General features: G+C 37.1%; 4 protein-coding genes across 9 annotated transcripts; all 4 read left to right on the top strand.

Moving 5' to 3' along the window:
• The first annotated feature begins 206 nt into the window (after nucleotides 1-206).
• LOC124212834 (acyl-coenzyme A thioesterase 13-like) lies at nucleotides 207-4,184 on the top strand. Its single transcript, XM_046613341.2, has 4 exons — nucleotides 207-277; nucleotides 363-401; nucleotides 2,987-3,171; nucleotides 3,268-4,184. The coding sequence occupies exons 1-4, from the start codon at nucleotides 275-277 to the stop codon at nucleotides 3,464-3,466; spliced, it is 426 nt and encodes a 141-aa protein (XP_046469297.1). The 5' UTR covers nucleotides 207-274; the 3' UTR covers nucleotides 3,467-4,184.
• A 3-nt stretch (nucleotides 4,185-4,187) lies between these two features.
• LOC124212833 (acyl-coenzyme A thioesterase 13-like) lies at nucleotides 4,188-5,614 on the top strand. 3 transcript variants are annotated; one of them, XM_046613338.1, is made up of 4 exons: nucleotides 4,188-4,425; nucleotides 4,492-4,556; nucleotides 4,781-4,965; nucleotides 5,058-5,614. In XM_046613338.1, exons 1-4 carry the CDS (start codon nucleotides 4,203-4,205, stop codon nucleotides 5,209-5,211), a joined length of 627 nt encoding a protein of 208 aa, XP_046469294.1. In that variant the 5' UTR covers nucleotides 4,188-4,202; the 3' UTR covers nucleotides 5,212-5,614. The 3 variants fall into 3 exon arrangements, with proteins under 3 accessions (XP_046469294.1, XP_046469293.1, XP_046469295.1); XM_046613337.2 differs by having other exon boundaries at nucleotides 4,314-4,556; XM_046613339.2 differs by lacking the exons at nucleotides 4,188-4,425; nucleotides 4,492-4,556 and adding an exon at nucleotides 4,574-4,683.
• Nucleotides 5,615-5,965: 351 nt separating this feature from the next.
• LOC124212826 (aminopeptidase A-like) lies at nucleotides 5,966-11,586 on the top strand. 3 transcript variants are annotated; one of them, XM_069133703.1, is made up of 15 exons: nucleotides 5,966-6,310; nucleotides 6,388-6,767; nucleotides 7,327-7,474; nucleotides 8,153-8,423; nucleotides 8,516-8,686; nucleotides 8,776-8,873; nucleotides 8,958-9,092; nucleotides 9,174-9,472; nucleotides 9,556-9,635; nucleotides 9,701-9,828; nucleotides 9,892-10,095; nucleotides 10,191-10,270; nucleotides 10,348-10,496; nucleotides 10,603-10,735; nucleotides 10,817-11,586. In XM_069133703.1, the coding sequence occupies exons 1-15, from the start codon at nucleotides 6,263-6,265 to the stop codon at nucleotides 11,184-11,186; spliced, it is 2,694 nt and encodes an 897-aa protein (XP_068989804.1). In that variant the 5' UTR covers nucleotides 5,966-6,262; the 3' UTR covers nucleotides 11,187-11,586. The 3 variants fall into 3 exon arrangements, with proteins under 3 accessions (XP_068989804.1, XP_046469274.1, XP_068989805.1); XM_046613318.2 differs by having other exon boundaries at nucleotides 9,550-9,635; XM_069133704.1 differs by lacking the exons at nucleotides 10,603-10,735; nucleotides 10,817-11,586 and having other exon boundaries at nucleotides 9,550-9,635; nucleotides 10,344-10,469.
• A 1,253-nt stretch (nucleotides 11,587-12,839) lies between these two features.
• LOC124211147 (glutamyl aminopeptidase-like) lies at nucleotides 12,840-18,073 on the top strand. Of its 2 annotated transcripts, XM_069133702.1 has the most exons (16): nucleotides 12,840-12,953; nucleotides 13,031-13,410; nucleotides 13,768-13,915; nucleotides 14,225-14,495; nucleotides 14,584-14,754; nucleotides 14,847-14,944; nucleotides 15,032-15,166; nucleotides 15,248-15,546; nucleotides 15,669-15,754; nucleotides 15,820-15,947; nucleotides 16,011-16,214; nucleotides 16,310-16,389; nucleotides 16,467-16,615; nucleotides 16,722-16,854; nucleotides 16,938-17,344; nucleotides 17,995-18,073. In XM_069133702.1, the coding sequence occupies exons 1-15, from the start codon at nucleotides 12,906-12,908 to the stop codon at nucleotides 17,305-17,307; spliced, it is 2,700 nt and encodes an 899-aa protein (XP_068989803.1). In that variant the 5' UTR covers nucleotides 12,840-12,905; the 3' UTR covers nucleotides 17,308-17,344; nucleotides 17,995-18,073. The 2 variants fall into 2 exon arrangements, with proteins under 2 accessions (XP_068989803.1, XP_068989802.1); XM_069133701.1 differs by having other exon boundaries at nucleotides 16,938-18,073.
• Nucleotides 18,074-18,127: the final 54 nt, after the last annotated feature.

Genomic DNA, 18,127 nt, shown 5'->3' with positions numbered 1-18,127 from the left:
TAGTGGCTCTAGTAGTTACCTGACGAGCTTGTGCGCGGTCAGCGATAGCAGCGAGCGTGTCAGAAGTCTACTAGCGCCATATAGAGGAACTAAAAAACGGGGACAAGACGCGTACAATTTTTTAGTATACGAGCAGTGGTGAGTGTCAGGGGGCTGGTCTAGACCACAGAGTATCCATCAGCCATACCACCATCATACCACTTTCCGGCAGCCATCTTTGGGAAACTCAATAGAAAATACCGTAGCTGTCTTGGATTTCCTACCTTGGAACCAGATGGTCGGTAAGTAAAAACGCGTTTCAACTAATTGGTTGCTAATCAGGAGAATGTTTTAAGTATGCAAATAGTTTTATCTCCTTCCAGCTCATTCCGCAAGTGAAAACACGCTCTTCAATCTACGTTGTACGTATTACAGACATACTGATATCTGTGAGATACGCCGTGGTTTTTACACCACGCGTGGACTCAATACCCTGTGATTATAAGGATGAGTTAGACATGAACAAATGGGTATAGAGAGCGTGCGCAAGATTCACGGCAGCGCCAAATCGATTCTATTTGTCCCAACCGACGGGTATTTTCCCCTGTCGACGCCAATGACGCTGCCAATCATAAACTTCCGTGGTTACGTCATGGCACGAAATTAACCAACCGTTTTGAATCGTCCTGTCGCATCGGGACAGTTAAAACGGTTTACTCGGTATTTCTGAGACTATCGTAACAACCGATAGCGTAACAACTAACCTTCACTTTTCTTACACCGGAAGAAGGCATTTTTTCGGTAAGCATATTTGTTCTTTCGAAAAAATGATGACAAATAACCGCCAGACCATTTGTCAAAGTTAACGCATGTCCGTCGATAGGGACAATCTTGGTCACTCACGGCGCTACTGATACTTACGCTCAGTCCCTATACCTTTCTACACCTTCCTTCACCTTCCTTACACCATGAGTACACCATGGGAGCTTTCCAGCAAGGAGACATGGGGAGCTTTCCAGCAAGGAGACACAGTGTGACACTGTGTTACACGGTCGAATACTGTGCCTTGGTGCTTGTTGGAACGCTTTGAGGTTCTTAATTCAGTCACTAGAGTCCGCTCATGCATTATACGAAAAATCTAGGAACACTGAGCGCTCCAGGAAAAAAAAAACATTTGTGAAACGCATGTAGATTATCATTGCATTTAATAAATAAATATAAACAATACCATGCGTCGAAAATAAAATCTCTAACTAAAAAATTGGCAGCAATGAATCCGACACAGTGTCCAACCATGCTCCGCAGCTGTGTCCGACTGTGTCGTTCTGTATCGTTGTTGGAAAGCACCATGTTCGACACAGTGTCGCTCTGTATCGCTCTGTGTCGTTGCTGGAAAGCTCCCAGTACACCGATATACGCTACATCGTTATTACACCGGATAAAGGATCGCCTACTCCGTGGGATCGCCTATGCTTTGCATGCCAGCGACTTGAGTTGTAAAAATACCGTTATTAAGATTGGCAGTAAAATTGTCAAAAAATATCGTAATTTCACCCTAAATTGACGTCATTTTTTTTCATCTAATCTTGTGTTGTGAAATGACGGTAAAAATTTTTTTTGATCAATTTACGGTGAAGATATCGTAACATCACCTATTTAGATACAAAAAAACCGGTCGAGTTTTTTACTTAGTAATTTTGACGGTCACAAAAAAATATGACCCCTCATTTACAAAATTACAACTAGGTAGAAGTGGCGCGTCATTTTTTTCGCCCTCCATGATAATAATTTTCGTTTTTTTTCAGTAGAAAGCAGTATAACATTCACAGCCGATTCTGAACGTATTGATAAATTTATTAGTTTTATTACAAAAATATGTACCTAGAAAGACAATTCTTAGATTTCTTCTTAGTGTTCCTTCAAATTGTTTTTAGAACAGTATTCTAGTTTAAGTATATATGTTATGATGTGACCAATGTGGTAATTTTATTTGCAGTCACGTTACCAGTTTGTGACGAGAAATTTTACTGTCACGTTTATCACTTACATCTCTTCAAGCGACTCGGCTCGAGTTGACCGAGCCGACGGCAGTCATCTTACAGGGCCTCAACCTACTTTATGCGCGGTAGATTTAAACCTGAATACTGTATGTGAAAGTCATACATGATTTCATCATTAAATTCATTAAAAGCAAACAACATGCTGTTGGGTACGTTGCCGTTTTGATATCACTTGACAAGTTACGAAAATGACGTCACATGTGTCGTTGGCCCTATAAGAGGGTGGCGATTCCATTGATTCATATTGTGCCGCGCTGCGCAGCGCAATCTCTATCCAATTATGGGTCGAATTTATAGTCCGCAACGTAGTCTGCATTTACACAATTGCTAATCCTCCCTTATGATACTGAAGCAGTTCGTTTGAAAATCACAACTAATATATCTGATTTAAATTGACAACTTTTGAAATTGGCCGTTTTAGCATTGAAATGAGGAATAGGAATTTAACCGTAGTTAAGTGTAAGTGCGAACTATAAATTCGAGTCTATATATCAGTGGTCCAGTAACGATGATTTTATCGTACTTCGGATTGAATTTAAAGAATACTCTGACAAGTAATGAACAATTATATATCTGTAATGCCACAAGTAAAACAACTAAGTTTCTACGTTTTTGAATTCATTCTCCGTGACATACCGCTATTATTTAACTAATTGCAAGACGAATGGAGAAACTCAGGTATATAATCGTAAATTAGATAATGATAGCTAATTAGACGAGTTCATATATAATGGAGTTCCAGTATTTTATTAAAGTCATATTACAAGTAGAGTTCTAAAAGTAGCCAATAATGTCACGTAGCGTTGTTGAAAACCTCAAACGATACAGCGAATTCTGCCGAATAACAAAAGTGTTTGATCGTAACTTAAAAATGGTTAATATCCAAAAATATGACTATAACATACAAAATCGTTCTGATTCTCTCGAGCAAATTTGAGTTTTTTCAGTTGAAGTACCATTCGGTGAAGGATGGAAAGGTCAAAGCAGAATTTAATGTCACCGAAGATCATCTCGATAACGAAGGGCATTTGCATACAGGGCTGACAACCACTTTAATCGATATGACATCCGTTAGGGCACTGTTTACACATAGAAATGGATTTGTGGGGATGTCCATTAATATTCATACTTCGTAAATTATAATTTTTTCAATAATATGACTAATTTTTGATTTTTCGTACTATGGCAAAAACTTGCATTATTGTAATGTGATTTTTCGATGTTGCAGATATTTTCAACCAGCACTTCTTGGAGATGTGATATGTGTAGATGCTGAAGTATGTAAGATTTTACAACTGATAGGGGCGATGCCGATAGCATTCGTTGATGTTGAATTATCGAAGAAGAATGGAGTGCAGGCTAAAAATGTCATTGCTCGTGGTCAACATTTATTGACCACATTTAAAGAACCGAGCAAGAATGTATAATTGGTTCACCATCAGCTAGTTCGTGTCGCACCATTACCGAAAAAGAATGAAGCGCTTGCAGAGACGTTGCTGTTTGTAGTCATTGAGCGTTATTATTTTTATCGCACAGCAGTATAGAAAATAAGAAATATTAATATTTTGTACACCTAATATTATGTGACTATACAATTACAGTTTTAAAAAAATTATACGTCCAGTCATTATGTAATACCAATTGAAGTATTCGGCACACGATGATGGACAGTTCAACTGTATAATTACTCGTAGAATAATGAGACCCGCGATATATTAAACCATTGCAACAAGTTTTATCGTGCTCTCGTTCCGTCGTTTTGCCATGAACTGGATGATCTATTTGCTGTAATTGGACAAGTGATAAGGAATTGCTCACGACTGGGTGGTTTAATGCGCATGCGCTAAATTCGGCAGAGCAGCCAACGTTCATAAATTCAAAAAACAGGTCATCGCGATGCATATAATTTTTACAGCTGTCAGTCATCTGAATTTGTCGCCCACCCACCAAATGACTGCCCTTGTTCTCGAATTTTAGCGTATTAGCATTAAACCATTCAAGCCGTTATCAATTGACCCTGCATGTGTTTATTTGTAGTACCACCAGCGTCGCCAGTGTTCCTTTCGCATCGAAGTGTAATTGGTTGCAAGGATGCCAAAGATCGATCAAATGATGATCTTGCAATGTGATTGGTAGAAAGTTTTCAATTCAAACTGCCGCCTTATGTTCCCTCCTCTGTTTTTGGTGCATACGACACCAGTGCCATCTTATTTTATGATTATTTGTTTACGTTTGATTACTACTGCCAGTTTTCTTGTTCAGCTGATTTCAACGATACCGTTGAGGGCACGGGTTGAGGGTATAAAATACTTCATCATCACGCTCATTGCATCACAACACGACGAACTGCGAACGTTACGACGTCGTCTTGATATACGCTTTACCGGTAATTTTTCACATTTTTTTTTTTTAAATAATTATTTGTATACTAAAAAAATGTCACGTGGATTAGCAGCGATCAAAAAAGTGGTGGAATATGTAACTAATTCCAAAGGATTCGAACAGTGCCTCAAAAATGTAGGTTGAAAAAATTGAGTATAAAGTATAACAGTAGGTATATACGTAAGAACAGCTATTTATTCATTATTAAATTCCTTCGATTAAACAATTGAAACGCAGAAGGATTTTGAAATTTCGATGAATGGTAAAAATTCTTAGCTAGCTTTCACTGCAACTGGATTTTTCAATAATATTTCTCATTATGCATACACATCGCGACACAACTGTCTTTTTGTCACTAGGTGACGGTGGTGTCTGCCGGGGATGGAAAATGCAGGGTGGAGTTTCCCGTCGAAGACGGTCATCTGAATGGGGGAGGAACTCTCCATGGAGGATTTACAGCAACTCTAGTTGACTGCATTTCTACGTATGCCTTGATGACCACTGGAACTGGTGCTCCAGGAGTATCTGTGAATATAAATGTTTCGTAAGATCTACAAAGTGTGATAAAATATTAATTACACCCCTTTATTCACCATCTCATTACCATCAATAAACTTTTGTTATTATAATTTATAGATACTTGAACGCGGCATCACCAGGTGAAGTGATTGTAGTCGATGCCAAAACCTGCAAGGCTGGGAAAAGGTTGGCTTTTCTTGAGGTCGAACTATCGAAAAAAGATGGAGGACGTCTCGTTGCTCGAGGACAACATACGAAGTTTATCATGTAGATTGAATGATAACTTGATATGTTATTGATTGATTGCTATAACATCATTGTATGGCAGGGATTGTCATGTTCAAAATTCTAAAAGTTTTTAGGTTCTTATAGTTGGGACAATATCGTATACGGTGATGGACAAAAGTGAAAAAAGAAATGCAAATATATTTTTTGCCATTACAAATTTTTTTTTGCCTCAACAGCTTTTATCCAATTCCTAATAATTCACATCCAGACATTATTTTTATTGCAAAATGTCAACAATATGGTTTCGCAGCACAAATTCCAAACCCGGAACTTAACATTTGTATATACACACTTGTACAAATAGGTAACATATATTTAAAAGAATATCGTGTACGGTGTTGGACAAAAGTGAAAAAAGTAATGCAAATATATTTTTTGCCGCTCAACAGCTTTTATCCAATTTCTAATAATTCACATCGAGACGTTAACTTTACTACCAAATATCAACAATATGGTTCTGCAGAACAAATTCCAAACCGGGAATTTAATATTTGTATGTTCACACTTGCTCAAACAAGTAACATATATCTAAGAGCTTGCGACAATACTGAAAAATGTCAATAATATGGATTTGCACAATGATATCTGAATCTGAAATATATTATTTGTATGTACAAACTTGTAGAAACAAGTATCATATATCTAAAACCTTCCGGCAGGATCGATAAATGTCAACAATACGAATTTGCAAAATGAAATCCGAATTTGGAACAAATCATTTGAATGAAAAAACTTGTACAAACAACTATACAGTATAAATGAGAAACCTTCAGGTAGAATAAGCATAATAGCTTCCCGTTACCGTTGCTGATTCATATCGCTAGTATTGGAATTACGTAAAATCTGGGTAATGTGGCACTAAAAATTATCCTAGTGCAAAAGGGTGACTAGTTTTTCCGCTCCCCAAGTCAATTGAGCTTGCGAAACCGATTGTGAACTAGTACCACTTCAAATACATTTCTAAAACCATAATATCTCCAGCTATTCAGCAGTTAATTTCTTTGCAACCTATTGATCTATCCTAGAAAAGCATTATGTTGCTTTGGTATTATTTGTTCGGTTTCATGCAAGGGATGACATTGGTAAGTTACTAAAAATAACTTTTTATCGTGTTCGATGTATATTTATTCTGTCAACGATTCTCTTTTTATTCATACAGGCAACGGCGATTGACTACCAGCTTCCTACGGATGTTATTCCAGTGCACTATGACCTTTTCTTATATCCTGACATCACCGCAGGCGTTTCTTATGGTAATGTGAGCATAGAATTGAATGTAACAGCCACACGCAGCACACTTATCGTCAACATGAATGAAGTCATCATATCCTCAACAAATTTAACATCCATCCTTACGGGGTCATCGCTGACTATTACATCAACCACAGTAGACACAGCCTTGCAGAGATACATAATTACGCCTTCAACTGAGATCGAAGCAGGGCAATATATATTGTCACTGGAATTCAGCGCCAATTTGACTACAGACCTTGTTGGCTTGTATCAGAGTAACTATGTTGGCGAGAACAATAATACTAGGTGAGTTGAGGAATAAGCTATTGGTAATACTTCAGGATATATTTTTAATCTCTCCATTGTGAAGAAGTAGGACATTTTGATTTTATTTTAGAAACTATTGGCCAAGATTTACAAAATTCTATTTAAAGAACTGTTATTCCCCTACCAATGTCAACCCACATGTGAGATGCTATTATCGATGATATCTTGTCAAGTGCAAGAAATTTACCTGAATAGTAACTATAACTAACACGGTAATCCATATCCGTATCTACCCGCAGTTTCGAATATTACATATTCCTAATACAGTCCGAATTTTACATTCTGATAATATTAATGAAGTTTAGTGCTCAGACATGACGTAAGTTGCACATAATTTTTGCATATTCCGAATAATTTGTATAGCTATCCAAGGACGCAAATGCAATAAATTAATGTGACCATATTTAATGGTTCTTCCAATCATTGTAACTTATTTCAGTTGATGATCCATGCCGAACTGAGAACTATTTAAATTAGAGAAATACGAAACTTGAAAAACTTTTGAAATGACCCAATATCACTAATTGTCTCTCCTCAGGATACTTGCTGTCGCTGTACTTCCACCGGCGTACGCAAGAAATGTGTTTCCATGTCTGGATGAACCAAAATTCAAGGCCCAATTTGACATCAAACTTGTACAGCCTTCCGGAGATAATTATACCTCAATTTCTAACATGAATGTCAAGGTGAAATGAAATAATTACTTGATCAAAAAATATTGTCACCACTCATAAGACACTGTGGCCACTAGTCACGGAAAACTGAGGAGTCAGGATAAAGTAATAGAATTGGAAAAATAGTCGCGGAAGTCAAAGAAAAGTTGAGGAATTTTTTGACGGTATGAAACAAGAAAAATAAAGCTTCCCCCGCAACGAAGTATAAAAACTTTATGAACATTTTTGTTCTATCTGCTTGATTCCATGACCACTCAATAGATCATAAACGTGTTTTTGAATAGCGATTTATCTGAAGCTTTACTTATTAAGTACACAAATTGACACCATTAGATCGAATTTTAGTCAGGAAAAAAGTATAATTTAGTTAGGGAAATTCAGGGAATCTGTTCAACTATTGTTAGTGGCTACAATGTAAGAATTTGAAGAATTTTTACAATTTCTATGAACGATTTTCGTGGGTTTCTCTGATGGGATGCAAAGTACTGATTTATAATTTGTTACAGAGATTGGATTCGAAGATAAATTCAATACTACAATTTTTTAAAGCTTATTTGTTTACCGATTAATTAGCTACCATATTGCTAATTGAGCTGCGTAAAATTATACAAAAAGCTTGATTTACTTTTTATAACATGTAATTGAAAATTTGGAGAGTAAATAATTGGTAGAATTTATTATATTTTGCAGAGTATTGCAGTAAATGAGCCTGCGTCGGGTTTGAAAACAGTGACCTTTGCCACAAGTCCGCCAATGCCGACGTTCCTTGTCGGCCTTGTAGTCTGTGATTTTCAAGCCCAGACGACAAATGTGACGAATCTTGATGGACAAACATTTCCAGTCAGTTTTTATACCACAGAATCCCAACTGTATAAAAGTGCTTTACCATTACAAGTTGCAACAAATGCTCTTGCATATTACATCAATCTCTTTAATGTGTCTTACCCCTTGCCAAAGTTCGGTGAGTATTACGACACACTTGTGAACTAATTATGTTCCTGTCTAGATATATCATGTATAAATAAATGCCAAATGAACTACGATTCATTACAGATATGGTTGCTATTGCTGACATTACTTTTAGCCTTGTGGAAAGCTGGGGTATGGTTCAAGCTGCTGAACACGCAATTCTTTATACTAGCAACACAAGTTCCACGAGTAACATGGACGATGTCATCTTTACGACATGTTACGGAGTTGCCCACATGTGGGTTGGAACCCTTGGTATGGGGGACAGCGCTGTCCGATTATCAACTTCTATAACACTGCGATATAAATTCACTGATTTATTTAACATTAGTAAATTGTTTCAGTGTCTGTGGATTGGTGGGATGATATTTGGATCACCGAAGGTATTCCTACATGGGCACAATACAGGACCGCAAATGAGTTGTATCCGGATTGGGGCTTTGTTAGTAGCAAAAGAGGATTATAAAAATTTGAAGTCCAAGCTCTGATTTTGAATAGATTTTAAGTCATTTCCTGGTCTTTACAGATAGAACTGTTCTTATTTTACGAGGTTTTGAATGTTATGAATGACGATGCGTCTGTTGACTCGGATCCCATGATTCAGGAAATCACTACACCCGACGAAATTGCAAATGTTTATGACTCTATTAGAACCAGTAAGGTAGGTACTCGAATTTTATTGGCGCTGGACATCATTTTGCATGTATTTTGAGAGGTATAATGAAGTATGCATCAATTTCAGGCAGCAGCAGTCATTCGCATGCTGGAAAATTTTGTAGGATCTGATATTTTCTACACCGCGATTGCGACGGATTTGAAAACATATGCATACCAGAGTGAAAATACCTCCGGATTTTATGATGGACTGCAGGACCTTGTGGATTCAAGCCTCAATATCTCGGCTATCATGAATACTTGGACACTTCAAGCAGGCTTTCCTGTCGTAAATGTCGTTAAAAACGGAACCGTTTACACTCTTACTCAGAAACGATTTCTATCCGATCCTAACGCCGTCTCAAACTCTACATCATCAACTTACGGGTGAGGCACGAAATCTCAGTAAAAAAACTTCAACACATTGCCAAGTTTTTCTGGATAATCTCGTGATTTCTTTGCAGATTCAGATGGACAATACCCATCACTTACGTAACAAGTGAAAACTCGACATCGAACTTGGTGTGGTTTCAGAACGATGCCAGTAGCTGTGAGTAGCAAAAAACTTGTACGTTTGTAAAATTGTGATATAAAAATTGGTTCTCTATATTTTAGTATCTTTGACGGTTAACATATCGGTAGAGTGGATAAAATTCAATCACGACCAAGTTGGCTTTTATCGAGTGAATTATGAAACGTCGGAGTGGGAGACACTTATCAATATTCTAAAATCTGACCCAGAGGTGAGTGCGCCAATAATTTTTGTATAGACTGCAAAGACACCTCATGAATCTATCACATTGTAGACATTCACTGCTGCGGACAGGACGCAGCTTGTAGGGGATGCGTTCAGTTTAGCTGCAGCTGCCCAACTAAGTTATAACGTAACACTTGAGTTGGCTTCGTACCTCGTTAATGAGTCGCATTATATACCTTGGGATATGGCTTACACAGATTTTCAGTATATGGTCTCTATGCTAGCCGATACTGATATATCCACTAGCCTAAATGTATGTATTCTACATTGAATAATTAGCAAGAACTACAAGTTGCAAGTCTTACTTGCTGTTCCCGTTACTTAACTTATCCAATCTTTGCCCGCCAGGATTACATCATTAGCTTGGTGAAACCCGTTTACAAAAATGTCACATGGTCGGTAGGTGATTCCGACTCTCACATAACTCTGTAAGTAGCATTTCCGTTTGTAGAGTTTAATGACTACCCTTTCTCTTCTCAGAGTTGATTTACAAACATATATTTAGGCGTCTCCGCCCAGTTGTTTTGGAAATGGCATGCAACGCAGGTTATGATCAGTGTTTGACTGAAGCTGGAAACCTTTTCTTAGACTGGATTAACGGTACTGATGATGTCCGTCCTCCTCCCGATACTCGATATGTAGTATACAAATATGGTAGGTCCCAGAATATTTAAAAAGTCTAAGCTCATCGTCATCTCGAGTGGAATTCATATTTCTCAGTCATATCGTTGTAAAATGTGTCAACTTACCTTTTATACAGGTATACAAAATGTGAATAGAGAGGCTGAATGGGATCAGGTGTTCCAAAAGATGTTGGATGAGACAGATTCGGCGGAGAGATTTAGATTGTTGAATGGTTTATCAGGAATAAAAAATGCTACGATCTTGACCAAGTAAGGGCGCATTACTGACACTGATAAAAAAGTAAATATACTCATGAATGTAAACATTTGTAACCCTGAGTCTTTCTATAGGTATCTAAATCTGGCCATCAACCAATCGTATGTCAAAGCTGCTGAGTTTTATTACGTCTTTGGCTTTATTTTGACAAATTCGATCGGTCCAGCTACAGCTTGGGATTGGATTCGTGATAATGTGGAAACTCTAATGAATGATTATGGCTACAGTGCAAGCGACATTGCAGATTGGATTGGTAGGATTGTGGCTACCTTCCACACCGAGGCGAGGGTGGTGCAGCTGGAAACATTCTTTGAAACATACTCGGGAGTAAAGGAAGCCTTTGACACTGATCTTCTCAAAAATATATACAATAACATCGATTGGCTGAACCTTAATAATGCTACAATTGAAGCTTGGCTGAATTCGTATGTGACGTCCGAATAATCACGTAACTGCTCCAAATTGCCTACCACACCAACAGCTGACATATTCTCTCCGCTTGCTACCTTTCCAGATAACCATTTTATGTTCTTGCATTCACCGAAAAATAGTGACTAGCTGTTGATCTAGATTGGTTTGCTAAAATTTTCCAAGAATTTCTTGCACTCAGGAATGGTGAATAATTATTTAGTTCAGTATCTTTACCTCAAGTTTGATGATGGAACATTAAAATTTGCGGAAATTGGTGCTCCTGCGAAAAGCAATTACAGAATTTTCTAACAATTTTAAATACCGCGAGTTCACTTTTTAGATATTTAGTTCATCTTTATACGTGATATCACTTCACCCACTTTGGATAAACCGCCCATTGAACATGCCTGTTGATATACTTGTTAAAAAAGAATTCACACAGAGAAATATATTTCATAGTGATAATAATTTATTATGATACTCGTATTATTATTATTATTCATGTTTCAAATTCTATTTACCATACTTACTTACATTATAGCAGATTTATGTTAAAAAATTAGTATTTAAATGATAATAATAGCGATAACAAAGTTATCCACACATATCAACTGAGTGGCGAACGATATCGGTATAACATAATAAACAAAACTCCAAGGCTACACTTATTCGTACTGCTGAGGTAATAACTAAACTTCACTTTCGTCGCAACCTGTATGTTTTCCGCCTAGAATAGAAATGTAAAGGCATTGGGTATTCTTGATGTCGAGAAGTGATCGGACCGTTTTATTTATGGCTTGATTGATGGAAGTGTGAATTCGCCGATATGAATTTGTCATAAAATCGAGATAGTGCCATGAAAGAATTGATAAACTCCTCTCATTATAATTTATAGATACTCGATCCAGGCATTACCAGATGAAGTGTGTATCATTGATGCCAAAATCAGCTCAACTGGAGGAATGCTTGCATTTCTTGAGCTTCAACTATAGTAAAAAAGGGGATGTCTGGTTGCTTGAGGACAGCATACTGAAGTTATCAAGCAGATTACGTTTTATAACTTAATATGTTAATAATTGATAGCTAAGATGCTGACGTACATCAGGAATGCTCGTGGTGAACGTTTAATAAGTTCATAGGTAGAATGACAGTCCCAAATAATAATTGCGATACCTGCATTTTAGACAATTTGGTATACCACTGTGGTGAATATAAGCAAAAAAAATGAGTTCTATCAGATGTGGAACTTCATTGCTTTGCATTAGAAATCTTTGCCATCGATGAACAGATTTCGACCGGATCTTATAAATTCATATCTTCACTGAAAAATATCGACAATATGGATTTGCAGGATGAAATCCAAATTCAGAACATACTAGTTAAATATACGAAGTCGGTTTTGTGATACAAAATCCATAAATCTGAAACCTTCAAATGGGATAAACGTAATAGCTTTTCGTGACTTTTGCTGATTCTTATCGCTACTCATGGTATTACATTTAATCTAGAATTTGTTGCACTAAAAGTTCTGTTAGTGCAAAAACGTGACGAAATTTATCTGCTGTAAAGTTCTGTTAGTAATATAAGTAGTAATAATGTTCCATTAGTGCAAAAACGTGACTAAATTTATTCGCTGGTGAAACTGATTTTGAACCAGTGGCGCGACAAATTCACCTATAAATACTGTAGCATTTTCTACTATTTTACAATTAGATTCTTTTCAAAGTGTGGGTTGCATCGTGCATAAGCATTATGTTACTTTGGTATTATTTTCTCGGTTTTGTGCAAGGAGTAACCCTGGTAAGTTGACAAAAATAAACCTTCGCCATGTCCGATGGATGTTCGTTCTGTTGGCGATTCTTTTCTTTTTCGTACAGGTAACAGCGATTGACTACCGACTTCCTACGGATGTAATTCCATTACGCTATGACCTTTGTATATACCCTGATATCTCCTCAGGCGTTTTTAATGGTACCGTGAGTATAGAATTGAACGTAACAGCCACACGCAGTACGATTATTGTCAATGAGTATGGTCTCGACATATCTTCACTAAGTTTAATAAACACCTCATCGGGTTCCTCACTAACGATTACGTCAGCAACAGAATACACAGACTCGCAGGAATACATAATTATACCTTCAAATGAGATTGAGGCAGGAAAATATACATTGTCAATCGGGTTCAGCGGCAATTTCTCTCAAGACCTGGTTGGCCTGTATCAGAGTACCTACGTTGGTGAGGACGGTAAGACTGGGTGAGTAAAGTAGTAAGCAATCAGTAATATTTTATCAGTGGTTATTAGAAGTATTTATTTACAATCAGGAACATCAGATGTGTTTTATAAAGACTGAGTTTTACATTCGAATAATATATATGTAGGTTGGTTATGATATTTTTTGCACTTAATATGTGTTCATTGCGAGTGCTTCGTATCAATATCTGATGCCATTATAGTTATCATTTTCAATTGCTCTTTCAATTATTGTGGGTAAATCGAGTCGACAGCGCATGCCGAATTAGAAAATAGGTGAAAAGTAACATATGAAATTGGAGAGCTTTTTTAATCTTCTATCATCAGGTCTCACCTCGATGTTACTAATTTTTACTTCAGGGTACTCGCTGCCACCGAATTATCACCGGCATATGCAAGGTACTTGTTCCCATGTCTGGATGATCCAAAATTCAGGACACCTTTTGACATTAAAGTTGTACAGCCATCCGGAGATAATTACATCTCACTTTCTAATATGAATATCAAGGTAAAGTAAAGTATCGCCTTAATCAAAATATTGTTTGCACTTCCTTATAAGAACTTACAAGAGGTGAAAATTCTTATGGGGATTTTTATCGGTTTCTCTCATAGGATATAGGGTACTGGCTTGTAATGTGGTATTTGCACTTGACTCAGAGGTGAATTCAGTTCTTTCAATTTCAAAAGGCTTCCGTTTATCAAATTTTTTGTTATACTATTGTTCAATGGACTGTACCAAAATCTTGACTCACTATTTACTATTTCTATTTAAATATTTCGAGAGTTCATCATGGATGAAGTTCATGATGTTTTACAGAGTATTGCTATAGATGAGCCTGCATCAGGTTTCAAAACCGTAACCTTTGCCACAAGTCCACCAATGCCGACATACACGGTTGGCTTTGTAGTCGGTGATCTTCACGCCCTGACAACAAATGTTACAAATCTTGATGGAGAATCATTTCCAATCAGTTTTTATACTAGAGAAGCTCAACTTTATAAAGGTGCTTTTCCGCTACAAGTTGCGTCAAATGCTCTTGCATATTGCATCAATCTCCTCGGCGTATCTTACGCCTTGCCGAAGTTCGGTAAGTATTTCAACATGCTTGTGGATTTGTTTGTTTCGTATCTAGATACATCCTGACAGATGCCAAAAAAAAGTATGATTCATTACAGATTTGGTTGCCATTCCTGAAATTGGCTTTCCCTGTCTGGAAAACTGGGGTATGGTTACAGCTACCGAAAACATGATTCTTTATGCCAGCAACGCAAGTTCCACAAAGAACTTGGATGATGTCATCATTACAACATGTTACGGAATTGTTCACATGTGGACTGAAAACCTTGGTAAGGGGGATGAAGCTGGCGGATTTTTCACATCCATGACACTACCATATACATTCACTACAGCTCTGTTTAATATTACCGGATTCTTTTAGTATCTGTGGAATGGTGGGATGACCTTTGGTTCTACGAAGGTGTTCCCAATTGGCTGCAATACCGGATTGCAGATAAATTGTTTCCGGATACCGGCCTTGTTAGTAGTAATCTAGGTTTATAAACACTTGAAGTCTAAACTCTCATTTTGAGTATACTTTAAAACGGCATTTTATGGTCTTTACAGGTAGAACTGTTCTTATTTTCCGAGGTTGTGAAAGCTATGGACGTTGATGCGTCCATCAACTCACATCCTATGATTCAGAAAATAAGTACACCAGATCAAATTGCAACCATTTATAACCCAATTACAAGAAGTAAGGTAAGCACACGAATTTTATTGGTACTAGAGTATCATATGCTACGAATGCTAGTGGTATAACAAGCTATGCTTTGAATCTAGGCAGGAGCAGTCATTCGGATGCTGGAAAATTTTGTGGGATCCGATGTTTGGTTCACCTCTCGTTCTGTGGCATTAACAGAATATGCGTACCAGACTGAAAATACCTCTGATATTTATCACGGACTGCAGAGCCTTGTCAGTTCAAGCCTCGATATCTCGGCTATCATGAATACTTGGACACTTCAAGCAGGCTTTCCTGTCGTAATTGTCGTTAAAGAAGGAACCGTTTACACTCTTACGCAGAAGAGATTTTTATCTGATCCTAACGGAGTCTCAAACACTACTTCATCAACTTACGGGTGAGACATGGAATTTCGGTAAAAAAAAAAATTCAACACATTAACAAACGTAGATTCGTTTTTTTTCGATACTCACGTTGGTTTCGAGATTCTTTCTGATTAATCCTGTAATATCTTTGTAGATTCAGATGGACAATTCCCATCACTTACATAACAAGTGAAAACTCGACATCAAACTTGGTGTGGTTTCAGTACAATGCCAGTAGCTGTGAGTAGTGAACAACTTGTACACTTGTACAATTTGAATATTAAATTTGATTTTGTACATTTTAGTGTCTATTACTGTCGACGAATCCGTGGAGTGGATAAAATTGAATCACGACCAAGCTGGCTTTTATCGAGTGAATTACGAAACGTCGGAGTGGGAGACACTTATCAATGTTCTACAATCCTACCCCGAGGTGAGTGCACTCGTAATTTTTGTATAGACAGCAAAGACACCTCATGAAATTTTCACATTGCAGACTTTCTCTGCTTGTGACAGGACGCAGCTTGTAGGGGATGCGTTTAGTCTAGCTGCAGCTGCCCAACTAAGTTATGACGTAACACTTGAGTTGGCATTATATCTCGTTAATGAGCCACATTATATACCTTGGAATGTGGCTTATACAGAGCTTCAGTACATGGTCTTTATGCTAGCCGATACTGATATATCCACTAGCCTAAATGTATGTATTGTACATTGAATAATTAGGAAGAACTATAAGTTGCAAGTCTTACTTGCTGTTCCCGTTACTTAACTTATCCAATCTTTGCCCGCCAGGATTACATCATTAGCTTGGTGAAACCCGTTTACAAAAATGTCACATGGTCCGTAGGTGATTCCGACTCTCACATAACTCTGTAAGTAGCATTTCCGTTTGTAGAATTTAATGACTACAGTTTCTCTTCTCAGAGTTGATTTACAAACATATAGTTAGGCGTCTCCGCCCAGTTGTCTTGGAAATGGCATGCAACGCAGGTTATGATCAGTGTTTGACCGAAGCTGGAAACCTTTTCTTAAACTGGATTAACGGTACTGATGATGTCCGTCCTCCTCCCGATACTCGATATGTAGTATACAAATATGGTAGGTCCCAGAATATTTAAAAAGTCTAAGCTCATCGTCATCTCGAGTGGAATTCATATTTCTCAGTCATATCGTTGTAAAATGTGTCAACTTACCTTTTATACAGGTATACAAAATGTGAATAGAGAGGCTGAATGGGATCAGGTGTTCCAAAAGATGTTAGATGAGACAGATTCGGCGGAGAGATTAAGGTTGTTGAATGGTTTATCAGGAATAAAAAATGCTACGATCTTGACCAAGTAAGTTCACATTACTGACACTGATAAAAAATTAAATATACTCATTTGTGGAAGCATTCGTAACCCTAATTTTCTTTCTATAGATATCTAAATTTGGCTATCAACAAATCGTATGTCAAAGCTGCTGAATTTTCTTCCGTCTTTGACTTCATTTTGACAAATTCGATCGGCCCGGCAACAGCTTGGGATTGGATTCGAAATAATGTGGAAACTTTAATCAATAATTATGAATTCAGTGAAAGCCGCATTACAGATATGATTGGCAGGATTGTGGCTACGTTCCATACTGAGGAGAGAGTAGAGCAGCTCGAAACATTCTTTGAAACATACCCGGTAGTAGAGGAGGCCTTCAACACTGATCTTAGGAAAAATATATACAAAAACATCAATTGGCTGAGCTTGAATAATGCTACGATTGACGCTTGGCTGGAATCATATCTGAAAACCGAATAATCACACTACTGCTAAAATTTGCGTACTGTTGCATCAGGTGACCTATTCTGTACGCTCGTTACTTCCACAGCTAACCAGCTCATATTCTAGCATATACTGAAAAATAGTCACTGCAGCCTGTTCATCCAGATTAGTTTGCCGCAATGTTTCATGAATTTTTTTCAGCTTTGGAATATCAGCGCATGCAATCAATTATCACCGGTTTGTTAAGTCTTAAATTTTGCAAAGGGATATTAAAATTTAATGTAATGGGTAGTGCTGAGAAATTCAATCACAAAGTTATCTCAGTGAATAAGTTGAGTTCACTACTCATATTTTCAGTTCATCTTAATAAATTATACTACTTTACTCTCTTTAAATTATCGGCCCACTATACATATTTACTTGCTTATTTTAAATAAAATATGCATAGCAAAAAATGCCTCGGTATATTTTGACAAAGCTGTGAACAACCTTTATTTCATATAAAAGAAATCATGTTTCAAATTTTATTTACAACACTTCCTTACATACATCATAGATTCATGTCAATAAAAATTAGCATGTATATGATAGTTATAGCAATGACAGAGTAATGTATGTAGATCATCTGAAAAGCGAACGATATCGGTAGAATGTAATAAACAAAATTCAAATGCTTCATGGATTCGTACTTTTAAAGTAGTAATATGCATTTTACTCTTCCAGCAACCTGTGGAATTTCCTGGGTCTTTAATTCCTTGATCTTCAATTCCAGAAAATACAAACATCTCCAACTGCAATTCGACACGCTTCTTAATCCCTCTAGTTGTTTTAATTCTTTGGTCAATTTACCAATGGT

This window comes from Neodiprion pinetum, chromosome 2 (assembly GCF_021155775.2).
Source record: "Neodiprion pinetum isolate iyNeoPine1 chromosome 2, iyNeoPine1.2, whole genome shotgun sequence".
Taxonomy (NCBI): Eukaryota; Metazoa; Arthropoda; class Insecta; order Hymenoptera; family Diprionidae; genus Neodiprion; species Neodiprion pinetum.
This window is presented reverse-complemented; position numbering and strand designations above follow the sequence as displayed.

What these genes read in the sequence shown, in the direction of transcription:
- LOC124212833 (XM_046613338.1), top strand. Translation starts at nt 4,203, where the DNA reads ATGTTCCCTCCTCTGTTTTTGGTGCATACGACACCAGTGCCATCTTAT. An exon ending in TCTTGATATACGCTTTACCG is followed by an intron (nt 4,426 to 4,491) that starts GTAATTTTTCAC and finishes CACGTGGATTAG; the next exon opens with CAGCGATCAAAAAAGTGGTG. An exon ending in TCGAACAGTGCCTCAAAAAT is followed by an intron (nt 4,557 to 4,780) that starts GTAGGTTGAAAA and finishes TTTTGTCACTAG; the next exon opens with GTGACGGTGGTGTCTGCCGG.
- LOC124212826 (XM_046613318.2), top strand. Translation starts at nt 6,263, where the DNA reads ATGTTGCTTTGGTATTATTTGTTCGGTTTCATGCAAGGGATGACATTG. An exon ending in GGCGAGAACAATAATACTAG is followed by an intron (nt 6,768 to 7,326) that starts GTGAGTTGAGGA and finishes GTCTCTCCTCAG; the next exon opens with GATACTTGCTGTCGCTGTAC. An exon ending in ACTCTATTAGAACCAGTAAG is followed by an intron (nt 9,093 to 9,173) that starts GTAGGTACTCGA and finishes CATCAATTTCAG; the next exon opens with GCAGCAGCAGTCATTCGCAT.
- LOC124211147 (XM_069133702.1), top strand. Translation starts at nt 12,906, where the DNA reads ATGTTACTTTGGTATTATTTTCTCGGTTTTGTGCAAGGAGTAACCCTG. An exon ending in TCCGACTCTCACATAACTCT is followed by an intron (nt 16,390 to 16,466) that starts GTAAGTAGCATT and finishes ACATATAGTTAG; the next exon opens with GCGTCTCCGCCCAGTTGTCT. An exon ending in AATGCTACGATCTTGACCAA is followed by an intron (nt 16,855 to 16,937) that starts GTAAGTTCACAT and finishes TTCTTTCTATAG; the next exon opens with ATATCTAAATTTGGCTATCA.
- LOC124212834 (XM_046613341.2), top strand. An exon ending in CACGCTCTTCAATCTACGTT is followed by an intron (nt 402 to 2,986) that starts GTACGTATTACA and finishes GAGTTTTTTCAG; the next exon opens with TTGAAGTACCATTCGGTGAA. An exon ending in TCCATTAATATTCATACTTC is followed by an intron (nt 3,172 to 3,267) that starts GTAAATTATAAT and finishes TCGATGTTGCAG; the next exon opens with ATATTTTCAACCAGCACTTC.